General features: G+C 31.1%; 2 protein-coding genes across 4 annotated transcripts; one reads left to right on the top strand and one right to left on the bottom strand.

The window, feature by feature from the left end:
• The first annotated feature begins 235 nt into the window (after positions 1-235).
• LOC145936726 (lys-63-specific deubiquitinase BRCC36) lies at positions 236-3,974 on the top strand. Of its 2 annotated transcripts, XM_083039193.1 has the most exons (8): positions 243-388; positions 811-944; positions 1,036-1,240; positions 1,344-1,432; positions 1,738-1,842; positions 1,929-2,031; positions 2,197-2,359; positions 3,841-3,974. In XM_083039193.1, the coding sequence occupies exons 2-7, from the start codon at positions 831-833 to the stop codon at positions 2,337-2,339; spliced, it is 759 nt and encodes a 252-aa protein (XP_082895319.1). In that variant the 5' UTR covers positions 243-388; positions 811-830; the 3' UTR covers positions 2,340-2,359; positions 3,841-3,974. The 2 variants fall into 2 exon arrangements, with proteins under 2 accessions (XP_082895320.1, XP_082895319.1); XM_083039194.1 differs by lacking the exon at positions 1,738-1,842 and having other exon boundaries at positions 236-388.
• Ksr (kinase suppressor of ras) lies at positions 3,718-9,592 on the bottom strand. 2 transcript variants are annotated; one of them, XM_083039186.1, is made up of 16 exons: positions 9,209-9,592; positions 8,214-8,345; positions 7,923-8,070; positions 7,580-7,837; positions 7,093-7,261; positions 6,736-6,935; positions 6,389-6,652; positions 6,137-6,246; positions 5,927-6,050; positions 5,645-5,838; positions 5,362-5,538; positions 5,080-5,265; positions 4,745-4,878; positions 4,492-4,629; positions 4,089-4,218; positions 3,718-3,982 (listed from the first exon to the last, which is right to left on the bottom strand). In XM_083039186.1, the coding sequence occupies exons 1-16, from the start codon at positions 9,350-9,352 to the stop codon at positions 3,830-3,832; spliced, it is 2,661 nt and encodes an 886-aa protein (XP_082895312.1). In that variant the 5' UTR covers positions 9,353-9,592; the 3' UTR covers positions 3,718-3,829. The 2 variants fall into 2 exon arrangements, with proteins under 2 accessions (XP_082895312.1, XP_082895311.1); XM_083039185.1 differs by having other exon boundaries at positions 5,645-5,856; positions 9,209-9,590.
• Between the last annotated feature and the right edge of the window lie 13,704 nt (positions 9,593-23,296).

The following is a 23,296-nucleotide window of genomic DNA, read 5'->3' as shown; positions in this document are numbered from 1 at the left end:
CAACAATAGTTCCTTATTCGTTGCATCCTTGCACATCCTATAGCAGAATTATATAAACGCGTTTATTTACCTGCACGGAAGGAAAAATTCGCCTCTTCAAATATAATGTTGTTCGCTTTTAGCGAATTATTTATTATTATATATTATTTATTTATATTTATAATAAATAAATAAATAATGAATTGTTGAGTAAGATCGTGATGCAACGCCACATGTTGCGCTAAATAAGCACGATTATTTTTGACGAGCGTAAAATCGAAGATTGAAGAATTATCGAGAAAAATTATCGATTCTGTGACGTATGGGCGGGAGAGGGAACATCGCATCGGTTGTCGGTTGTTGTTCAAGAGTTGTCAAGATTGCAAAAGAATACAGTATTAGTGAATAGGTAAAGTATACGTAATATACTTTAAGTAATACTAGCGCAAAGGTAGAGAGTAAAATAATGACTCAAAAAATGTATATCAAATATATATTCAATAATTCAATATCGAATAAATAGCCGATATGTGGACGTCAATGCAGAAAAGAGGTTATGCTCTTTTAATAAATCAATTGTATATGTTTCATACGTGAGATATGTAACATTTTTCTGTCGCAGAAGAGGATAATTTTGAAATCAGATGCTATCCTCGGAATCATTAATCTATCACATTCGCGTTATTATTTTAAAATTATATTTTTGTTTTGGTCTCGTAAACTTAATAGTGTTTATACTATAAAAAATATTTTTGCGATGTGTGTGTGTGTGAGTGTAAATGCAATAGTTACATTTTATAATTATAATTTGTATTTGTGTTATTTTTACAGGATTAATATCTTTATAAACAATGGATGACTCTCCATTGCAAAAAGTGGAACTGCAAACAGATGTCTATATGGTGTGTTTGCAACATGCTTTATCAACAGAAAACTTTGAAGTGATGGGTTTACTTATCGGCAATGTATGTTAAGTCTTTTAATATTTTATACTTAATATTTTTTTCTTTTTTAATTAATGAGACAAGTAGATCATTAATCACTCGTGTTTTTTAGTTTGCATGTGGAGTAGCAAAAATATCAGCTGTTATCATCTTACGACGTTTAGACAAAAAGAAAGACAGGGTAGAAATTTCTTCCGAGCAGTTACTGAAAGCTGCTGCTGAAGCTGAACGATTAACGGTGGAATTAAATCGACCTATGCGTGTTCTTGGCTGGTATCATTCCCATCCACATATTACAGTTTGTCCTTCACATGTTGGTGCGTATTAAAAATATTTTCTTTCTATTTCTCTTTCAAAATGTATAACCAATATAATTTTTTATATCAAAAAATTCTTACATTCATCATTTTTATTTTGCAGATGTCAGAACTCAAGCTACTTATCAAACAATGGATCATAGTTTTGTAGGCTTAATATTTTCAGTATTTTCAGAAGGCAAGGAATCAAAGGTATATATTTTTCTTTTTCCAATATTTGCATCAACATACATAAAATACATATGGTCACTGAAATGGCTCATATCACTGAAAAAGAAGTTTATCTAATTTTATCTAACAGCCAATTATTATTATTAAATATATAATCGGACGAAATATTATAGAATTTTTTAATTTATATATATATAATCTAACAAATGATGGCCTGTGTACTATTAAAAGTTGTTGATATAAATGGATTATAATGATAAATGATGTAGAAGTGATATTCATATATATACATATTCACAGTACGAGTGATTTTGTGTGTCTTGTAGGAACACGAGATCTTTTTAAATTGCTTTCAATCAGATAATGGTGAAGCCACAGAAATACCATTAGAGATAGTACATACTCCAGATATTTCGGATAGATGTTTGAGAGTAAGCTTTTTTGTATTAGAAAATGTTATTTATTTTTGCTAAAAAAAAAAGCTATGCTATCTTTCTGAAAATAAATACTGTTGCAGACAATGACAGATCTGTCAAAAATTTTGGTACAAGAAGAAGAAGATATGGCTGAAGCTTGTAAAGATCATCCAGATGTCCTTGCCAGCATTCATAATAACGCTGGTATGTATAATTCTGTTTATTGTTCTGTATATTGTATAAAGTAAAAAGGGTAATGTGTGTTTAGATTAGAATAAAATAATTTATTTAAATAACAGCTTTTGTCTAATATTTGATAATATGAAAGTAAATAACAAATCGAGGAATATAAACAATTTTCATTTACAGTCAGAACACGTGCGTTGATTCACATAACAGATATTATTACGAAGCCTTTGGTACAAACGTTTGAAAAGAGAATAGCATTGAATAAATTGCGTGCTATGCATCTTCAAAGACAATTACAGGAGTTACAGATGTGTAATGGATAAAAACTTTTTAGAAAGAGAAGGTATGAGAGTTTAAAAAGTGATATAAATCACAATTTATTTGTGAATATGAATAATCTATTCTTTGATAAACTATGTTAAATAATAAATATAAGAGATTTCAAATAAAAAATAAGTATTTACTAAACTAAAATTATATATATATTTGAATAGTTTTACATTGATATAAATAGATTTAAGGAACTGTATGTGACAATGGACATAAAATTTATTTTAAGTTACTATTAAAAAGAACAAATTTTTGCAACTATTGAAAGTACTATTGAAAGTAGTATTTCGTTACATACAATGTATATACTTTCTATTATTTTTATTTCTTCACTCATTTTAAACAAATAAAATTTATTGTTAATATTTATAAAATATAATAAATAAAGAATATTTTATTTAAGTAAAATTACCTATAATATATATATGTATGTATATATGTACTATTAAAAATATATCAGTTGTTGTCATTTAGCTGAAAAAAGAAAAGCTATAAGAAGAATGAAAGAATTGTTTTACAATATAAATATATTTATATTGTAAAACAATTCTTTCATTTTATAGCTTTTTTCAGATAATAGTAAACAACTTTTTTAAATTAAAAAAATTTTTAAGTATAACATGCTTTTATCACGATTATCCATACACATAAATAGTAACACTAAATTTATTTTTTATGCATGTAATTTGTAGAAACTAGTTTAAGATTTCTGCAAAGATATTTTGGAATGCATTATAAATGAAAGAAATATTTGAAAGAAATGATCTTGTATGTTATGTCTTAAATAATGTAAAATTGCAGAATTATATATTATTTTTTTATATATTTGAGAGAAAAATTATTATATTCATTTATTTTGTTTTATATATATATATATATATATATATATATATATATATATATTACTATATAGATTTAAAGACATTTACTTGACAATTCTCTTTCCTCTTCATATATTGATAATATAGAATTTATTTAAAATAAATTATTGCCTACACTATATTTTCAATAAATATATTAACAATATTATTTTAAAAAAAGTTGAACTTATATTTCTTAAAACGTGCACTGAAGAATTATTTTATAGAATACATATAAAAGAAGGTTGTTGAAAATTATGTATTTGTTTACGAGTTTAAAGACTTTTTTGTAAATTTAAAAGATGTATACATTTACATACATTTAAATATAGATTATATATATAAATATGCATAGACTTATATATTTCTAGACTGTTTTTTTTAATATCATGATTCTATTCACAATAAAAGATACATATTTAATTTGCAACGATTTATTAACAATCTCAATTATTAACATCAATATTCTTTCATTGCACATTTTAATAAATTAATAATACAAACGAAAGCAAACCTTTTCAGTGACTTTTATTTTACTCTTCACGAACAAAGACCTGGCAATAATTGCTCAGTTCTATATTTACACTACAAGAACAACAGCGTATTTAAATAGACTTAAATGTTCAAAACACAGATTCTGCAGAACGAGAAAGATGTATAGGATGAGAGGGACTACGTGCTAACCTTTTGCGAGGCAGCTTTTCGAGTGTAGTTAACAGCTTTGCAAAATCAGGACGTTGTTCTGCATGGTATTGCCAACAATGCATCAAAATGTCCTTAAAAAATTATAAAGTTTCTACAACTTTTGTAAATAGCATATGAAATTTATGAAAATAATGAAGCTTAATTGTATACAGATATACCCATTTTGAAGACATATACCTTTACATCACGAGAAGCTTGCAAATTTGCTAAAGGTTGCTTCATTCCTTTTCCAACTTGCCAAATAATAGCTTCGGGAGGTTGACCTTTAAATGGCCATTCACCACATAATAATTCATACCAGACAGTCCTATCAGAAAATATTTTTAAATTAAACAATCTCATCATTATTGCTTTGCATTCACTCATTTGCTATACTTTTGGAATATATTTTCGTTACGATATATTTTTCTAGATTGTTAAAACTTATTAGTTACAAGATAAAATCTATCATTGCATCAATCAATATTTTATCACAAACAATTTATTATAAGTATATAAATATATTGTTTCTCATAATATTCGAAGTGTATATACTGTAGAATTGTATACTTAAATATATCATAAAAAAGAATATACTAACCCAAATGCATAAACATCAGAACCAGCTGTAAATGGTAACTCTTCCTGATCTCGATTCTGTTGTGGTCTCAGTCGTCGAACAATCTCAGGTGCTAAGTAACATAACCAACCAGGTGGTATATTCAGTCCATTTCCTTTCCTAAACATAATATATGTATATATGAAATGAAAATAAGCTTGTATTTTAAAAGAGTAATATAAAAATATAACTTATCTAGCGAAAATAAATTTTATTTTATGAAATATAAATTTACCTATTTCCATAGCACAACTTTGTAACACTGAATAGACCAAAGTCTGTTATTACAACTTTTCCATTTTCTAAAAATATATTTTTGCTCTTAAGATCCTTGTGTACTATACCACGAGCATGAAGATATCCCATACCCTATACGATATAAAGTTATTGCTTGAATATATAACATAATAACGAAAGAATTATTATAACATTTTTTATATTTGTATTATAAACTTGTTATATATATTTATATATTTTTAATATCTTTTTTAATATTATATTTATTCAAATGCTAGCATATTTGTATGCACATAAATAAATATATAATGACCCAAAAATGCTTTTATGTACCTGAGAAATCTGTTGAGCTATAATAGTAGTTTTATTCATATTAAATTTGTCCTTCCGTAAATGAATATGAGTATAAAGTGTCATGCCTTTACTCATACTAGTCACTATAGCTAATCGAGGAGGTTTCATACAAGCTCCCATAAATAAAACTAGATTTTCATGTCGTGTTTTTCGGAATGTGCCTACCTATAATAATCAAGATAAAATATTTTTCATCATTATCAAAATCCGAATGTTAATATAACAGTAAATATATATAATATATAATATATATATTCTCACCTCTAATTTGAATGCTTCTAATATCTTATCATCGTCTAAATAATAATCCATATTTATGACTTTAATTGCAACATCTCCATGCCAATTGCCTCTATATACTGTACCAAATCTTCCCGTTCCGATTGCTTCTCCAATCTTTAATTCATCGTATGGAATGTCCCACTCTCGCATCGACAACTGCGATTAAAAAAACATAAATTATAAAATATAATTTATTATTTATATTAGACATCTTTTATTTTTGTTAAAATTCTCTTTTTTTGATTAAATGTAACACACATACACTATTCTGTCGAGGCCAACGATTTATATCCCCAGGTATTTCGCTATCGGAAACTTGAGAATCTTGAGAATCAACTCTTACCGGTGTCCTTTCTGAATCTGTACTGGCGCTACCAGATCTGGAAACACTTACTGTTCTATCGCTATCACTCGACATAGTTGTACCTTCGAATCTGTGCGTTTCATGTGTCACTCCTTTTTCATTCAGCACATCTGGAAGTAAAATAAGTAATATGTTCGATCTGATAAAGTTATAAACTATAACAAATGCTTTTTTCTTTACCTGGAAAATGGAACTGTTGTTTGAGAGGCGCCTGTGGAGTCTGGCTAGTATTGGCAGGTAGCAATGCTGGACTAGAAGGCGTTGAGCTGTTACAGCTCGAGGTATTTGAACTAGATTCTGCATTCTAATAAAAATAATTTTTATATATAATAAATTTACTTATATTTTCGTGAAAATAAAAAAAAAATAGTTCGTAGATTGTAAATATACCGTAGAAGGATATACATGTGATCGTCTTCGGTCTTTTCTTAATAAATTTGGATTATGATGATTCGGGGATGTTATGCCAGGCTTGCTTAATATTGGAGAAGCATTCATACCTAAAAGAATTTAATTTTCATAATTTAATATATCATGTATCAGATGTCGTTTTTAAAAAAAGTACAATTTAAAGAAAACATGAAAGAGGAACACAGGCGTTTTTATAATGAGAATTATTAAAGTTGCAGAGTTTGTACATACCATCTTGTACAGTTCGTTTAAACTCGTTAAAGAGTTCCTGAGGTAGGCCACACGAGGGGGGTACTTTGGATTCACATTCTCGGTGGCACTTATATTTACACTCCTTGCATTTTAACATAGTTAATCCCCATCCCATCGGTTTTTCACAGTAGTCACATCTAACTGCTGTGTTAATAGTTTTGGTAAAGCGATGAGCAATTATATGACCCATAGTGCGAGTCACAGTCGGAGTACGTGGAGATTTTGGCACTTGGAGACTTGATACTAAAGATAACACAACAGAAAATATTACATTAACTTAATGTATATAATATAACGTTAAGATATAGAATTTTTCTTTTATATACCTGTTCCCTTAAAACTGTTATCATCACTTTCTGCATTAGTGTAAGGTGGGGATTTAATAGGACTATTACTGTTTGGCAAGAAACTCTCTGCTTTCACAAAGTCTGTCGTACTACAGCACGAACTTGGTTCTGTTGGTAGACGGTTTCTTCTTTTTACAGTGGAATTACTTTTTTTTCCTACAGAAGAGTCGTTGCCAGAACTAAAAGTTTTGAATAATACGTTAGAATATTTAAATTACAAATACATATTTGATATTAAATTAGGTCTATAAAATTGATATTTATCATTAAATAAGAGTAATATATATTAAATTAATATAAGATAATTATATATATAGTAAAAATCCTAAATATTACCTAGATGATGTATCATCATTATCAAGCTGTACATTCTCAAGACGATTTGCTAATTGTGATTCATGAGATTTTGACTTAGTTAATGGAAACACTTCAGGTTGTGATGTACTACTTTGTACACCGATCTGATGTTTCTTGCATGGAGGAGGAGTTGTTGGAAATTTAGTTCCTATAATCAAGAAAAAATTATACAGTGAATATAAGTTGTCTATATTTTAAATTAAATGCTAAGATATACTAGATGTCAGGAATGCCTTGCACATTTAGTAGAAGTACATTTAAAAACAAAATATGTAGATGATTCAAGTACTTTCTAAATGCTTAACTTTAAATTGGAAGGTATTTCACAGATGCCTAAATGTACATTAAATATATATTTTTAGTAGTTGTTTATGTTATATATTAAAAACTAATCAGTATAATTTTCAAGACTGGACATAACAGAATGTAAAAGATAATTAAAGAGATATCTTTTCATTTTATTTACCATATTTTTGTCTTTGCAATAGAGGAGTACAAGGAGGACTAGTAGTCAAAGATATTACAGAAGAAGTTTGTGCCAATATATCGCTGTTGAGATTATTGTTATTATGATACGGAATGCTATCTTCTGATGGAACGGAACTTCGTGTAGTACGAGATCGAATGGGCCTAGGAGAGGCTCCCGTGCGTAAATGATGTCTATCCCAAGAATCCCAATATAAATTCATATCACTATTCTCCATATCTCCTCTTATAAGAACATCTGAAAAAGCATAACACACAAAATATATAATGCTAATAATTTTAAAACACAACATTTGTTTTCTTGTAAAACAAATTTTATTCACCCGTATATCGTCGTAAATTATGTAATGCTCTGCAGAGCCTACGATGTTCCTCTTCACGACGCACATTATTTTCACCTAGCATGCCGCTTAATTCACGTTCAGATTTCTCTTTCAGAGCCTCAAGGGAATTGGCTTTGTTACAAACCATCTAAAATTATTAATAAAGTATTAAAAAAAAATTATAACTTGATTTTGGAATTGAGATATGGAGTAAAATTTGTCACACACACATACACTAAACTGTATAACAAATAAATCATAGTCTGCTCATATTTCTGTATTTATTATTACCTGAATCGATTCCTGGGTGAGACCAACTACCCGCAACCATTGTTGTAATGACGGATATTGTCTCATCTCTGCCAAGTCAGCCAATTTGACCTTTGTCACAAGTTGTTTAGAGTATAATTTTATTAATTTCCCCTACAAATAATATTTAAATATAGGCCGGTATTCATAGTCCGATCTTATATTTAAGATCGTCTTAAGTCTGGTCAGAGGTTGACTTAAGACCCCATTCAACCAATCAAATGGCTGCGTAGCATCTCAAGCTCGGACTTAAGACGAGCTTAAATATAAGATCGGACTATGAATACCGGCCATAGATAGATTTCACTCTCTCTATGTTGCAGCTATTATGACACAGATTATAAATATTATTAATTTATAAAGAATTTATAATGTTATATGTATTATTTATGTATATATATTTATTTCTCCTAATCACAAGTTTTGTTAAAGTTTGTATATTTTGATAATTTATCAATTTATTATGATACTTCAAGATAAGAATACAGGACTCGGTAAAAGCTTGTCTGTGTAAATTAAATTTCGTATTATAGATATTCAAATTATTATCGTAAAACTTATTACATTGTAATCCCCGAAAAATTGTAGATAAATTCTTAATAATATTATCTGTCTTTCGATCGGAGTGGCGCATCATAAAAAATTTCAAATTTCTCAATCATATAAATTAGAAAAAATAGCGAACAAACATTGTGAAAAACGAGGTAAAGCATTTGACAAAACGCGGAAATGAGGTGAAATTAATTAAATTTTGAAGGAACTCTTCGTAGAAAAGACGAAGATGTAGAAATTGGCCGAGTACAAACGATATATACAGTTACGATGATGCAAGTTGCGATTTGTTGACAGTCAACACGTCGCGATACGTCAACAGAGAGCACCGGGAGGGGATCGCGATGACGATGATCGGGCGGCAAATCGGGCGCCTATGATTTTGGTGCACCAGGTCGGCGAATCGATCGGGAGTCTTCTCTCACCTCGAGCGTCCTTATCTCCTGCTGGGTGAGCTCCGCGCTGGTGGAGCATTGGGTCCGCAGGCCCTCGAGTCGTTCGGCGCAGACGTCGATCATAGATTGCACGTCGTCCAGGGCACGTCGTATCTCCTTCTCGCCGTCCGCCATTCCTCGCGCGCGCAACGCTCGACCCGAAAACCGCGCGGATCCTCACCGGGGAGGACGGGCCCCCTTTTACTTCACGGGCATAACTGGCCGGCCGCGAGGCCCGGCTCCGCAGTCACAGGACGCGACCTTATCACTGCTGCTCCTCCGTGTAACCAAACCACTTATCAACATTGACAACCATCTTGGCCGCCTCTATCGGTGACGTCAATCGGTGCTGCCCGGCGATCCGGGAGCTCGGCGCGTTCATTCGTGTAACTTCACGAGCAAGTGTTCGTAAAGCAGTCTTTTTCAGTTTGTATGTACGTGTACGTGTTGCAAATTGCTGTCCTTCTCCGCCTCTCTCACCCCTTCGCCCCTCCCCGTCCTAAGTCTAGGAGGGCAAAAATATTTTTTTTCTCATTGCATAATACACACACGTGTCCATAAAGATAAGCGTATACATGTGATACTTTATTTTAGGTATTATAATCTCATGATTGTTATGGATAATTACATATGTGTAATTCCGTGTTTTCTATCAATAAAATGTAAAATAAAATATATATATATATTCGAATATCCTTTTGTAAATATAAATTTTTATTGTAAATTTGTCACAACATTTTTGCGATACATGTATATGTAGATGTGACGCTTTTTGTAAAATATTAGATAAAAGCTAAATCTTATAGACTATGATAATGTTTTATGAAAAGTTTAGACTTTTTGTAAGATGGATAAATTTTGCAAAACATCCGCAACATATTATTGAAATTGGGAATAAAAAGACGATAAAAAAATGTACTTACATATATCACGTAAAATAATGCGATTAGAAAAGAAAAGTTACATATTTTTTTTACTTCCTTATATAACTAGAACAACACAAGCGCGCGCTACGCGCGCGCCATTCTTCAGTTTTGTTTATTAAAAAATAATATAAAATTTGTTTAAACTCGATTAATATTTTTTCATAGAAATCAACTGATTAAAGCGTTAATTTGGTAATTAAATTTTAAAATAATATGTTAAAATATTAAAATAGTAAAATGTTGTAAAATTGTAAATAATATGTTATAATATCTTATTCTCGATTAATATTTTTTGATCGAAATCAGCTGATAACTTTCAAAAATATTAATCCAGTTTAAAGTATTATAACATATTTAAAACTAATATTATTATTTTTTTAAATTTTATTTTGAACAAACTGTCAAACTGCTAATTCTCGCGATAACAGCCTCTCGATGCTACGAATATAACATACAACGCGAATCTTGACAGCCAATAAGCATCGCGGAAAAGCGACAACAATAAGCTTTGATATATGCGAGTATCGATTTTACATATCTTTTTTAGAAAAGAAAATAATTCAACCTTTTTGTCACGCAATTACTCTGCCATGAGCATAAAATATTAAATTCGAGTCAAAAATAATAAAATAATAACTCGCACTTTATATATCGTAATTTTATTATGCGCAAAGTAAGAAAGTAGAGAAATTAAGTAGTACGAGTCAACAATTTCTCAGTACGCCTTTTCGTCGCGCAATCATTTAATCATTAACATAAAATTATAAATGCATGAATAGTGTATTGTTTGCAGATTATTTTGGTACCATAAGCATACCAGCGTAGTACCTTTTTAGTCTAATATACGTAAAATGAATCCGCGGCGTATGGGATCCGTGGCTTAAAAATTTTAATTTTCAGTATTTTAAAACGCGCCAAAAATTATTCGTTTACATATTTCAACAGCACATTGCCTGCACATTATGATGGTACCATCACCATACCAGCCTACAAACTTTTTGGTATTATATACGTAATATAATTGTGCGCCGTATGGGATCCATGGCTTAAAAATTTTAATTTTCAGTATTTCAAAACGCGCCAAAAATTATTCGTTTACATATTTCAACAGTACATTGCCTGCACATTATGATGGTACCATCACCATACCAGCCTACAAACTTTTTGGTATAATATACGTAACATAATTGTGCGCCGTATGGAATCCGCGGCTTAAAAATTTTAGTTTTCTATATTCTAAAACGAGCCAAAAATTAATCGTATATAAGTTTCAATAGTGTATTGTTTGCAGATTATTTTGGTACCATCAGCATACCAGCGTACTACCTTTTTGGTCTAATAAACGTAAAATGAATCCGCGTCGTATGGGGTCCGCGGTAAAAAAATTTAAATTTTCAATATTTTTAAACAAACAAAAAATTAATTTTTCATAAATTTTAACTGTACATTGTCTGCACCTCAAAAATTCATCGATTATACATTTTAATAGTACATTGATTACAGAATTATTTGGTATCAAGCAGACACCAGCGTACAAATTTTTTAATACGATAAACATAAAATAAGGATGCGTCGCACAGGGTCAGCGTCAAAAAAGTATCAATTTCTAATATTTTAAGACGAGCCAAAAATTCATCGATTATACATTTTAATAGTTCATTGATTACAGAAACTTTTGGTACCAAGCAGACAAGAGCGTACAAACTTTTTCATTTGCTATACATAAATTAAGGATGCGTCGCATAGGGTCAGCGGCATAAATGTATCAATTTCTAATATTTTAAGACGAGCCAAAAATTCATCGATTATACATTTTAATAGTACAATGATTACAGAATCTTTTGGTACCAAGCAGACAACAGCGTACAAACTTTTTCATTTGCTATACATAAATTAAGTATGCGTCGCATAGGGTCAGCGGCATAAATGTATTAATTTCTAATATTTTAAGACGAGTCAAAAATTCATCGATTATACATTTTAATAGTACATTGATCACAGAATCATTTGATAACAAACAGACACCAGCGTACAAATTTTTTAATACGATAAACATAAAATAAAGATGCGTCGCACAGGGTCCGCGTCAAAAAAGTATCAATTTCCACTATTTTAAGACGAGCCAAAAATTCATCGATTATACATTTTAATACTACATTGATTACAGAATCATTTGGTACCAAACAGACACCAGCGTACAAATTTTTAATACGATAAACATAAAATAAGGATGCGTCGCACAGGGTCCGCGTCAAAAAAGTATCGATTTCTAATATTTTAAGACGAGCCAAAAATTCATCGATTATACATTTTAATAGTACATTGATTACAGAAACTTTTGGTACCATGCAGACACCAGCGTACAAATTATTTAATACGATAAACATAAAATAAGGATGCGTCGCACAGGGTCCGCGTCAAAAAAGTATCAATTTCTACTATTTTAAGACGAGCCAAAAATTCATCGATTATACATTTTATTAGTACATTGATTACAGAATTATTTGGAACCAAGCAGACAACAGCGTACAAATTTTTTAACTTGATATACATAAAATAAGGTTGCGTCGCACAGGGTCGGCGTCAAAAAAGTATCGATTTCTAATATTTTAAGACGAGCCAAAAATTCATCGATTATACATTTTAATAGTACATTGATTACAGAATCTTTTGGTACCATGCAGACACCAGCGTACAAATTTTTTAATACGATAAACATATAATAAGGATGCGTCGCACAGGGTCCGCGTCAAAAAAGTATCGAATTCTAATATTTTAAGACGAGCCAAAAATTCATCGATTATACATTTTAATAGTACAATGATTACAGGATCTTTTGGTACCAAGCAGACAACAGCGTACAAACTTTTTCATTTGCTATACATAAATTAAGTATGCGTCGCATAGGGTCAGCGGCATAAATGTATTTATTTCTAATATTTTAAGACGAGCCAAAAATTCATCGATTATACATTTTAATAGTACATTGATTACAGAATCTTCTGGTACCATGCAGACACCAGCGTACAAATTTTTTAATACGATAAACATAAAATAAGGATGCGTCGCACAGGGTCCGCGTCAAAAAAGTATCGATTTCTAATATTTTAAGACGAGCCAAAAATTCATCGATTATACATTTTAATAGTACATTGATTACAGAATCTTTTGGTACCAAGCAGACAACAGCGTACAAACTATTTCATTTGCTATACATAAATTAAGGATGCGTCGCATAGGGTCAGCGGCATAAATGTATTAATTTCTAATATTTTAAGACTAGCCAAAAATTCATCGATTATACAGTTTAATTGTACATTGATTACAGAATCTTTTGGTACCATGCAGATACCAGCGTACAAATTTTTTAATACGATAAACATAAATTAAGGATGCGTCGCACAGGATCCGCGTCAAAAAAGTATCGATTTCTAATATTTTAAGACGAGCCAAAAATTCATCGATTATACATTTTAATAGTACATTCATTACAGAATCTTTTGGTACCAAACAGACACCAGCGTACACATTTTTTAACTTTATACACATAAAATAATGTTGCGTCGCATAGGATCAGCGGTAAAAAAGTATCGATTTCTAATATTTTAAGACGAGCCAAAAATTCATCGATTATACGTTTTAATAGTACATTCATTACAGAATGTTTTGGTACGAAGCAGACAACAGCGTACAAACTTTTTCATTTGCTATACATAAATTAAGGATGCGTCGCATAGGGTCAGCGGCATAAATGTATCAATTTCTAATATTTTAAGACGAGCCAAAAATTCATCGATTATACATATTAATACTACATTGATTACAGTATCATTTGGTACCAAACAGACACCAGCGTACAAATTTTTTAATACGATAAACATAAAATAAGGATGCGTCGCACAGGGTCGGCGTCAAAAAAGTATCGATTTCTAATATTTTAAGACGAGCCAAAAATTCATCGATTATACATTTTAATAGTACATTGATTACAGAATCTTTTGGTACCATGCAGACACCAGCGTACAAATTTTTTAATACGATAAACATATAATAAGGATGCGTCGCACAGGGTCCGCGTCAAAAAAGTATCGAATTCTAATATTTTAAGACGAGCCAAAAATTCATCGATTATACATTTTAATAGTACAATGATTACAGGATCTTTTGGTACCAAGCAGACAACAGCGTACAAACTTTTTCATTTGCTATACATAAATTAAGTATGCGTCGCATAGGGTCAGCGGCATAAATGTATTTATTTCTAATATTTTAAGACGAGCCAAAAATTCATCGATTATACATTTTAATAGTACATTGATTACAGAATCTTCTGGTACCATGCAGACACCAGCGTACAAATTTTTTAATACGATAAACATAAAATAAGGATGCGTCGCACAGGGTCCGCGTCAAAAAAGTATCGATTTCTAATATTTTAAGACGAGCCAAAAATTCATCGATTATACATTTTAATAGTACATTGATTACAGAATCTTTTGGTACCAAGCAGACAACAGCGTACAAACTATTTCATTTGCTATACATAAATTAAGGATGCGTCGCATAGGGTCAGCGGCATAAATGTATTAATTTCTAATATTTTAAGACTAGCCAAAAATTCATCGATTATACATGTTAATACTACATTGATTACAGAATCATTTGGTACCAAACAGACACCAGCGTACAAATTTTTTAATACGATAAACATAAAATAAGGATGCGTCGCACAGGATCCGCGTCAAAAAAGTATCGATTTCTAATATTTTAAGACGAGCCAAAAATTCATCGATTATACATTTTAATAGTACATTGATTACAGAATCTTTTGGTACCAAGCAGACAACAGCGTACAAACTATTTCATTTGCTATACATAAATTAAGGATGCGTCGCATAGGGTCAGCGGCATAAATGTATTAATTTCTAATATTTTAAGACGAGCCAAAAATTCATCGATTATACATTTTAATAGTACATTCATTACAGAATCTTTTGGTACCAAACAGACACCAGCGTACACATTTTTTAACTTTATACACATAAAATAATGTTGCGTCGCATAGGATCAGCGGTAAAAAAGTATCGATTTCTAATATTTTAAGACGAGCCAAAAATTCATCGATTATACGTTTTAATAGTACATTCATTACAGAATGTTTTGGTACGAAGCAGACAACAGCGTACAAACTTTTTCATTTGCTATACATAAATTAAGGATGCGTCGCATAGGGTCAGCGGCATAAATGTATCAATTTCTAATATTTTAAGACGAGCCAAAAATTCATCGATTATACATATTAATACTACATTGATTACAGAATCATTTGGTACCAAACAGACACCAGCGTACAAATTTTTTAATACGATAAACATAAAATAAGGATGCGTCGCACAGGGTCGGCGTCAAAAAAGTATCGATTTCTAATATTTTAAGACGAGCCAAAAATTCATCGATTATACATTTTAATAGTACATTGATTACAGAATCTTTTGGTACCATGCAGACACCAGCGTACAAATTTTTTAATACGATAAACATATAATAAGGATGCGTCGCACAGGGTCCGCGTCAAAAAAGTATCGAATTCTAATATTTTAAGACGAGCCAAAAATTCATCGATTATACATTTTAATAGTACAATGATTACAGGATCTTTTGGTACCAAGCAGACAACAGCGTACAAACTTTTTCATTTGCTATACATAAATTAAGTATGCGTCGCATAGGGTCAGCGGCATAAATGTATTTATTTCTAATATTTTAAGACGAGCCAAAAATTCATCGATTATACATTTTAATAGTACATTGATTACAGAATCTTCTGGTACCATGCAGATACCAGCGTACAAATTTTTTAATACGATAAACATAAATTAAGGATGCGTCGCACAGGATCCGCGTCAAAAAAGTATCGATTTCTAATATTTTAAGACGAGCCAAAAATTCATCGATTATACATTTTAATAGTACATTCATTACAGAATCTTTTGGTACCAAACAGACACCAGCGTACACATTTTTTAACTTTATACACATAAAATAATGTTGCGTCGCATAGGATCAGCGGTAAAAAAGTATCGATTTCTAATATTTTAAGACGAGCCAAAAATTCATCGATTATACGTTTTAATAGTACATTCATTACAGAATGTTTTGGTACGAAGCAGACAACAGCGTACAAACTTTTTCATTTGCTATACATAAATTAAGGATGCGTCGCATAGGGTCAGCGGCATAAATGTATCAATTTCTAATATTTTAAGACGAGCCAAAAATTCATCGATTATACATATTAATACTACATTGATTACAGTATCATTTGGTACCAAACAGACACCAGCGTACAAATTTTTTAATACGATAAACATAAAATAAGGATGCGTCGCACAGGGTCGGCGTCAAAAAAGTATCGATTTCTAATATTTTAAGACGAGCCAAAAATTCATCGATTATACATTTTAATAGTACATTGATTACAGAATCTTTTGGTACCATGCAGACACCAGCGTACAAATTTTTTAATACGATAAACATATAATAAGGATGCGTCGCACAGGGTCCGCGTCAAAAAAGTATCGAATTCTAATATTTTAAGACGAGCCAAAAATTCATCGATTATACATTTTAATAGTACAATGATTACAGGATCTTTTGGTACCAAGCAGACAACAGCGTACAAACTTTTTCATTTGCTATACATAAATTAAGTATGCGTCGCATAGGGTCAGCGGCATAAATGTATTTATTTCTAATATTTTAAGACGAGCCAAAAATTCATCGATTATACATTTTAATAGTACATTGATTACAGAATCTTCTGGTACCATGCAGATACCAGCGTACAAATTTTTTAATACGATAAACATAAATTAAGGATGCGTCGCACAGGATCCGCGTCAAAAAAGTATCGATTTCTAATATTTTAAGACGAGCCAAAAATTCATCGATTATACATTTTAATAGTACATTCATTACAGAATCTTTTGGTACCAAACAGACACCAGCGTACACATTTTTTAACTTTATACACATAAAATAATGTTGCGTCGCATAGGATCAGCGGTAAAAAAGTATCGATTTCTAATATTTTAAGACGAGCCAAAAATTCATCGATTATACGTTTTAATAGTACATTCATTACAGAATGTTTTGGTACGAAGCAGACAACAGCGTACAAACTTTTTCATTTGCTATACATAAATTAAGGATGCGTCGCATAGGGTCAGCGGCATAAATGTATCAATTTCTAATATTTTAAGACGAGCCAAAAATTCATCGATTATACATATTAATACTACATTGATTACAGTATCATTTGGTACCAAACAGACACCAGCGTACAAATTTTTTAATACGATAAACATAAAATAAGGATGCGTCGCACAGGGTCGGCGTCAAAAAAGTATCGATTTCTAATATTTTAAGACGAGCCAAAAATTCATCGATTATACATTTTAATAGTACATTGATTACAGAATCTTTTGGTACCATGCAGACACCAGCGTACAAATTTTTTAATACGATAAACATATAATAAGGATGCGTCGCACAGGGTCCGCGTCAAAAAAGTATCGAATTCTAATATTTTAAGACGAGCCAAAAATTCATCGATTATACATTTTAATAGTACAATGATTACAGGATCTTTTGGTACCAAGCAGACAACAGCGTACAAACTTTTTCATTTGCTATACATAAATTAAGTATGCGTCGCATAGGGTCAGCGGCATAAATGTATTTATTTCTAATATTTTAAGACGAGCCAAAAATTCATCGATTATACATTTTAATAGTACATTGATTACAGAATCTTCTGGTACCATGCAGACACCAGCGTACAAATTTTTTAATACGATAAACATAAAATAAGGATGCGTCGCACAGGGTCCGCGTCAAAAAAGTATCGATTTCTAATATTTTAAGACGAGCCAAAAATTCATCGATTATACATTTTAATAGTACATTGATTACAGAATCTTTTGGTACCAAGCAGACAACAGCGTACAAACTATTTCATTTGCTATACATAAATTAAGGATGCGTCGCATAGGGTCAGCGGCATAAATGTATTAATTTCTAATATTTTAAGACTAGCCAAAAATTCATCGATTATACATATTAATACTACATTGATTACAGAATCATTTGGTACCAAACAGACACCAGCGTACAAATTTTTTAATACGATAAACATAAAATAAGGATGCGTCGCACAGGATCCGCGTCAAAAAAGTATCGATTTCTAATATTTTAAGACGAGCCAAAAATTCATCGATTATACATTTTAATAGTACATTGATTACAGAATCTTTTGGTACCAAGCAGACAACAGCGTACAAACTATTTCATTTGCTATACATAAATTAAGGATGCGTCGCATAGGGTCAGCGGCATAAATGTATTAATTTCTAATATTTTAAGACGAGCCAAAAATTCATCGATTATACATTTTAATAGTACATTCATTACAGAATCTTTTGGTACCAAACAGACACCAGCGTACACATTTTTTAACTTTATACACATAAAATAATGTTGCGTCGCATAGGATCAGCGGTAAAAAAGTATCGATTTCTAATATTTAAGACGAGCCAAAAATTCATCGATTATACGTTTTAATAGTACATTCATTACAGAATGTTTTGGTACGAAGCAGACAACAGCGTACAAACTTTTTAATTTGCTATACATAAATTAAGGATGCGTCGCATAGGGTCAGCGGCATAAATGTATCAATTTCTAAAATTTTAAGACGAGCCAAAAATTCATCGATTATACATATTAATACTACATTGATTACAGAATCATTTGGTACCAAACAGACACCAGCGTACAAATTTTTTAATACGATAAACATAAAATAAGGATGCGTCGCACAGGGTCGGCGTCAAAAAAGTATCGATTTCTAATATTTTAAGACGAGCCAAAAATTCATCGATTATACATTTTAATAGTACATTGATTACAGAATCTTTTGGTACCATGCAGACACCAGCGTACAAATTTTTTAATACGATAAACATATAATAAGGATGCGTCGCACAGGGTCCGCGTCAAAAAAGTATCGAATTCTAATATTTTAAGACGAGCCAAAAATTCATCGATTATACATTTTAATAGTACAATGATTACAGGACCTTTTGGTACCAAGCAGACAACAGCGTACAAACTTTTTCATTTGCTATACATAAATTAAGTATGCGTCGCATAGGGTCAGCGGCATAAATGTATTTATTTCTAATATTTTAAGACGAGCCAAAAATTCATCGATTATACATTTTAATAGTACATTGATTACAGAATCTTCTGGTACCATGCAGACACCAGCGTACAAATTTTTTAATACGATAAACATAAAATAAGGATGCGTCGCACAGGGTCCGCGTCAAAAAAGTATCGATTTCTAATATTTTAAGACGAGCCAAAAATTCATCGATTATACATTTTAATAGTACATTGATTACAGAATCTTTTGGTACCAAGCAGACAACAGCGTACAAACTATTTCATTTGCTATACATAAATTAAGGATGCGTCGCATAGGGTCAGCGGCATAAATGTATTAATTTCTAATATTTTAAGACTAGCCAAAAATTCATCGATTATACAGTTTAATTGTACATTGATTACAGAATCTTTTGGTACCATGCAGATACCAGCGTACAAATTTTTTAATACGATAAACATAAATTAAGGATGCGTCGCACAGGATCCGCGTCAAAAAAGTATCGATTTCTAATATTTTAAGACGAGCCAAAAATTCATCGATTATACATTTTAATAGTACATTCATTACAGAATCTTTTGGTACCAAACAGACACCAGCGTACACATTTTTTAACTTTATACACATAAAATAATGTTGCGTCGCATAGGATCAGCGGTAAAAAAGTATCGATTTCTAATATTTTAAGACGAGCCAAAAATTCATCGATTATACGTTTTAATAGTACATTCATTACAGAATGTTTTGGTACGAAGCAGACAACAGCGTACAAACTTTTTCATTTGCTATACATAAATTAAGGATGCGTCGCATAGGGTCAGCGGCATAAATGTATCAATTTCTAATATTTTAAGACGAGCCAAAAATTCATCGATTATACATATTAATACTACATTGATTACAGTATCATTTGGTACCAAACAGACACCAGCGTACAAATTTTTTAATACGATAAACATAAAATAAGGATGCGTCGCACAGGGTCGGCGTCAAAAAAGTATCGATTTCTAATATTTTAAGACGAGCCAAAAATTCATCGATTATACATTTTAATAGTACATTGATTACAGAATCTTTTGGTACCATGCAGACACCAGCGTACAAATTTTTTAATACGATAAACATATAATAAGGATGCGTCGCACAGGGTCCGCGTCAAAAAAGTATCGAATTCTAATATTTTAAGACGAGCCAAAAATTCATCGATTATACATTTTAATAGTACAATGATTACAGGATCTTTTGGTACCAAGCAGACAACAGCGTACAAACTTTTTCATTTGCTATACATAAATTAAGTATGCGTCGCATAGGGTCAGCGGCATAAATGTATTTATTTCTAATATTTTAAGACGAGCCAAAAATTCATCGATTATACATTTTAATAGTACATTGATTACAGAATCTTCTGGTACCATGCAGACACCAGCGTACAAATTTTTTAATACGATAAACATAAAATAAGGATGCGTCGCACAGGGTCCGCGTCAAAAAAGTATCGATTTCTAATATTTTAAGACGAGCCAAAAATTCATCGATTATACATTTTAATAGTACATTGATTACAGAATCTTTTGGTACCAAGCAGACAACAGCGTACAAACTATTTCATTTGCTATACATAAATTAAGGATGCGTCGCATAGGGTCAGCGGCATAAATGTATTAATTTCTAATATTTTAAGACTAGCCAAAAATTCATCGATTATACAGTTTAATTGTACATTGATTACAGAATCTTTTGGTACCATGCAGATACCAGCGTACAAATTTTTTAATACGATAAACATAAATTAAGGATGCGTCGCACAGGATCCGCGTCAAAAAAGTATCGATTTCTAATATTTTAAGACGAGCCAAAAATTCATCGATTATACATTTTAATAGTACATTCATTACAGAATCTTTTGGTACCAAACAGACACCAGCGTACACATTTTTTAACTTTATACACATAAAATAATGTTGCGTCGCATAGGATCAGCGGTAAAAAAGTATCGATTTCTAATATTTTAAGACGAGCCAAAAATTCATCGATTATACGTTTTAATAGTACATTCATTACAGAATGTTTTGGTACGAAGCAGACAACAGCGTACAAACTTTTTCATTTGCTATACATAAATTAAGGATGCGTCGCATAGGGTCAGCGGCATAAATGTATCAATTTCTAATATTTTAAGACGAGCCAAAAATTCATCGATTATACATATTAATACTACATTGATTACAGAATCATTTGGTACCAAACAGACACCAGCGTACAAATTTTTTAATACGATAAACATAAAATAAGGATGCGTCGCACAGGGTCGGCGTCAAAAAAGTATCGATTTCTAATATTTTAAGACGAGCCAAAAATTCATCGATTATACATTTTAATAGTACATTGATTACAGAATCTTTTTGTACCATGCAGACACCAGCGTACAAATTTTTTAATACGATAAACATATAATAAGGATGCGTCGCACAGGGTCCGCGTCAAAAAAGTATCGAATTCTAATATTTTAAGACGAGCCAAAAATTCATCGATTATACATTTTAATAGTACAATGATTACAGGATCTTTTGGTACCAAGCAGACAACAGCGTACAAACTTTTTCATTTGCTATACATAAATTAAGTATGCGTCGCATAGGGTCAGCGGCATAAATGTATTTATTTCTAATATTTTAAGACGAGCCAAAAATTCATCGATTATACATTTTAATAGTACATTGATTACAGAATCTTCTGGTACCATGCAGACACCAGCGTACAAATTTTTTAATACGATAAACATATAATAAGGATGCGTCGCACAGGGTCCGCGTCAAAAAAGTATCGAATTCTAATATTTTAAGACGAGCCAAAAATTCATCGATTATACATTTTAATAGTACAATGATTACAGGATCTTTTGGTACCAAGCAGACAACAGCGTACAAACTTTTTCATTTGCTATACATAAATTAAGTATGCGTCGCATAGGGTCAGCGGCATAAATGTATTTATTTCTAATATTTTAAGACGAGCCAAAAATTCATCGATTATACATTTTAATAGTACATTGATTACAGAATCTTCTGGTACCATGCAGACACCAGCGTACAAATTTTTTAATACGATAAACATAAAATAAGCATGCGTCGCACAGGGTCCGCGTCAAAAAAGTATCGATTTCTAATATTTTAAGACGAGCCAAAAATTCATCGATTATACATTTTAATAGTACATTGATTACAGAATCTTTTGGTACCAAGCAGACAACAGCGTACAAACTATTTCATTTGCTATACATAAATTAAGGATGCGTCGCATAGGGTCAGCGGCATAAATGTATTAATTTCTAATATTTTAAGACTAGCCAAAAATTCATCGATTATACAGTTTAATTGTACATTGATTACAGAATCTTTTGGTACCATGCAGATACCAGCGTACAAATTTTTTAATACGATAAACATAAATTAAGGATGCGTCGCACAGGATCCGCGTCAAAAAAGTATCGATTTCTAATATTTTAAGACGAGCCAAAAATTCATCGATTATACATTTTAATAGTACATTCATTACAGAATCTTTTGGTACCAAACAGACACCAGCGTACACATTTTTTAACTTTATACACATAAAATAATGTTGCGTCGCATAGGATCAGCGGTAAAAAAGTATCGATTTCTAATATTTTAAGACGAGCCAAAAATTCATCGATTATACGTTTTAATAGTACATTCATTACAGAATGTTTTGGTACGAAGCAGACAACAGCGTACAAACTTTTTCATTTGCTATACATAAATTAAGGATGCGTCGCATAGGGTCAGCGGCATAAATGTATCAATTTCTAATATTTTAAGACGAGCCAAAAATTCATCGATTATACATATTAATACTACATTGATTACAGAATCATTTGGTACCAAACAGACACCAGCGTAC

This window comes from Prenolepis imparis, unplaced genomic scaffold (genome assembly GCF_030444845.1).
Source record: "Prenolepis imparis isolate NDT839.2.m4 unplaced genomic scaffold, iyPreImpa1.0 SCAF_5, whole genome shotgun sequence".
NCBI lineage: Eukaryota > Metazoa > Arthropoda > Insecta > Hymenoptera > Formicidae > Prenolepis > Prenolepis imparis.
Note: the sequence above shows the minus strand (reverse complement) of the source record. Positions and strands in the feature narration are given on the sequence as shown.

What these genes read in the sequence shown, in the direction of transcription:
- LOC145936726 (XM_083039193.1), top strand. Translation starts at nt 831, where the DNA reads ATGGATGACTCTCCATTGCAAAAAGTGGAACTGCAAACAGATGTCTAT. An exon ending in AGTTTGTCCTTCACATGTTG is followed by an intron (nt 1,241 to 1,343) that starts GTGCGTATTAAA and finishes TTTATTTTGCAG; the next exon opens with ATGTCAGAACTCAAGCTACT. An exon ending in TTTCGGATAGATGTTTGAGA is followed by an intron (nt 1,843 to 1,928) that starts GTAAGCTTTTTT and finishes ATACTGTTGCAG; the next exon opens with ACAATGACAGATCTGTCAAA.
- Ksr (XM_083039185.1), bottom strand. Translation starts at nt 9,352, where the DNA reads ATGGCGGACGGCGAGAAGGAGATACGACGTGCCCTGGACGACGTGCAA. An exon ending in TAGCTCAACAGATTTCTCAG is followed by an intron (nt 4,879 to 5,079) that starts GTACATAAAAGC and finishes TATATCGTATAG; the next exon opens with GGTATGGGATATCTTCATGC. An exon ending in AAGTTGTGCTATGGAAATAG is followed by an intron (nt 4,630 to 4,744) that starts GTAAATTTATAT and finishes TATTATGTTTAG; the next exon opens with GAAAGGAAATGGACTGAATA.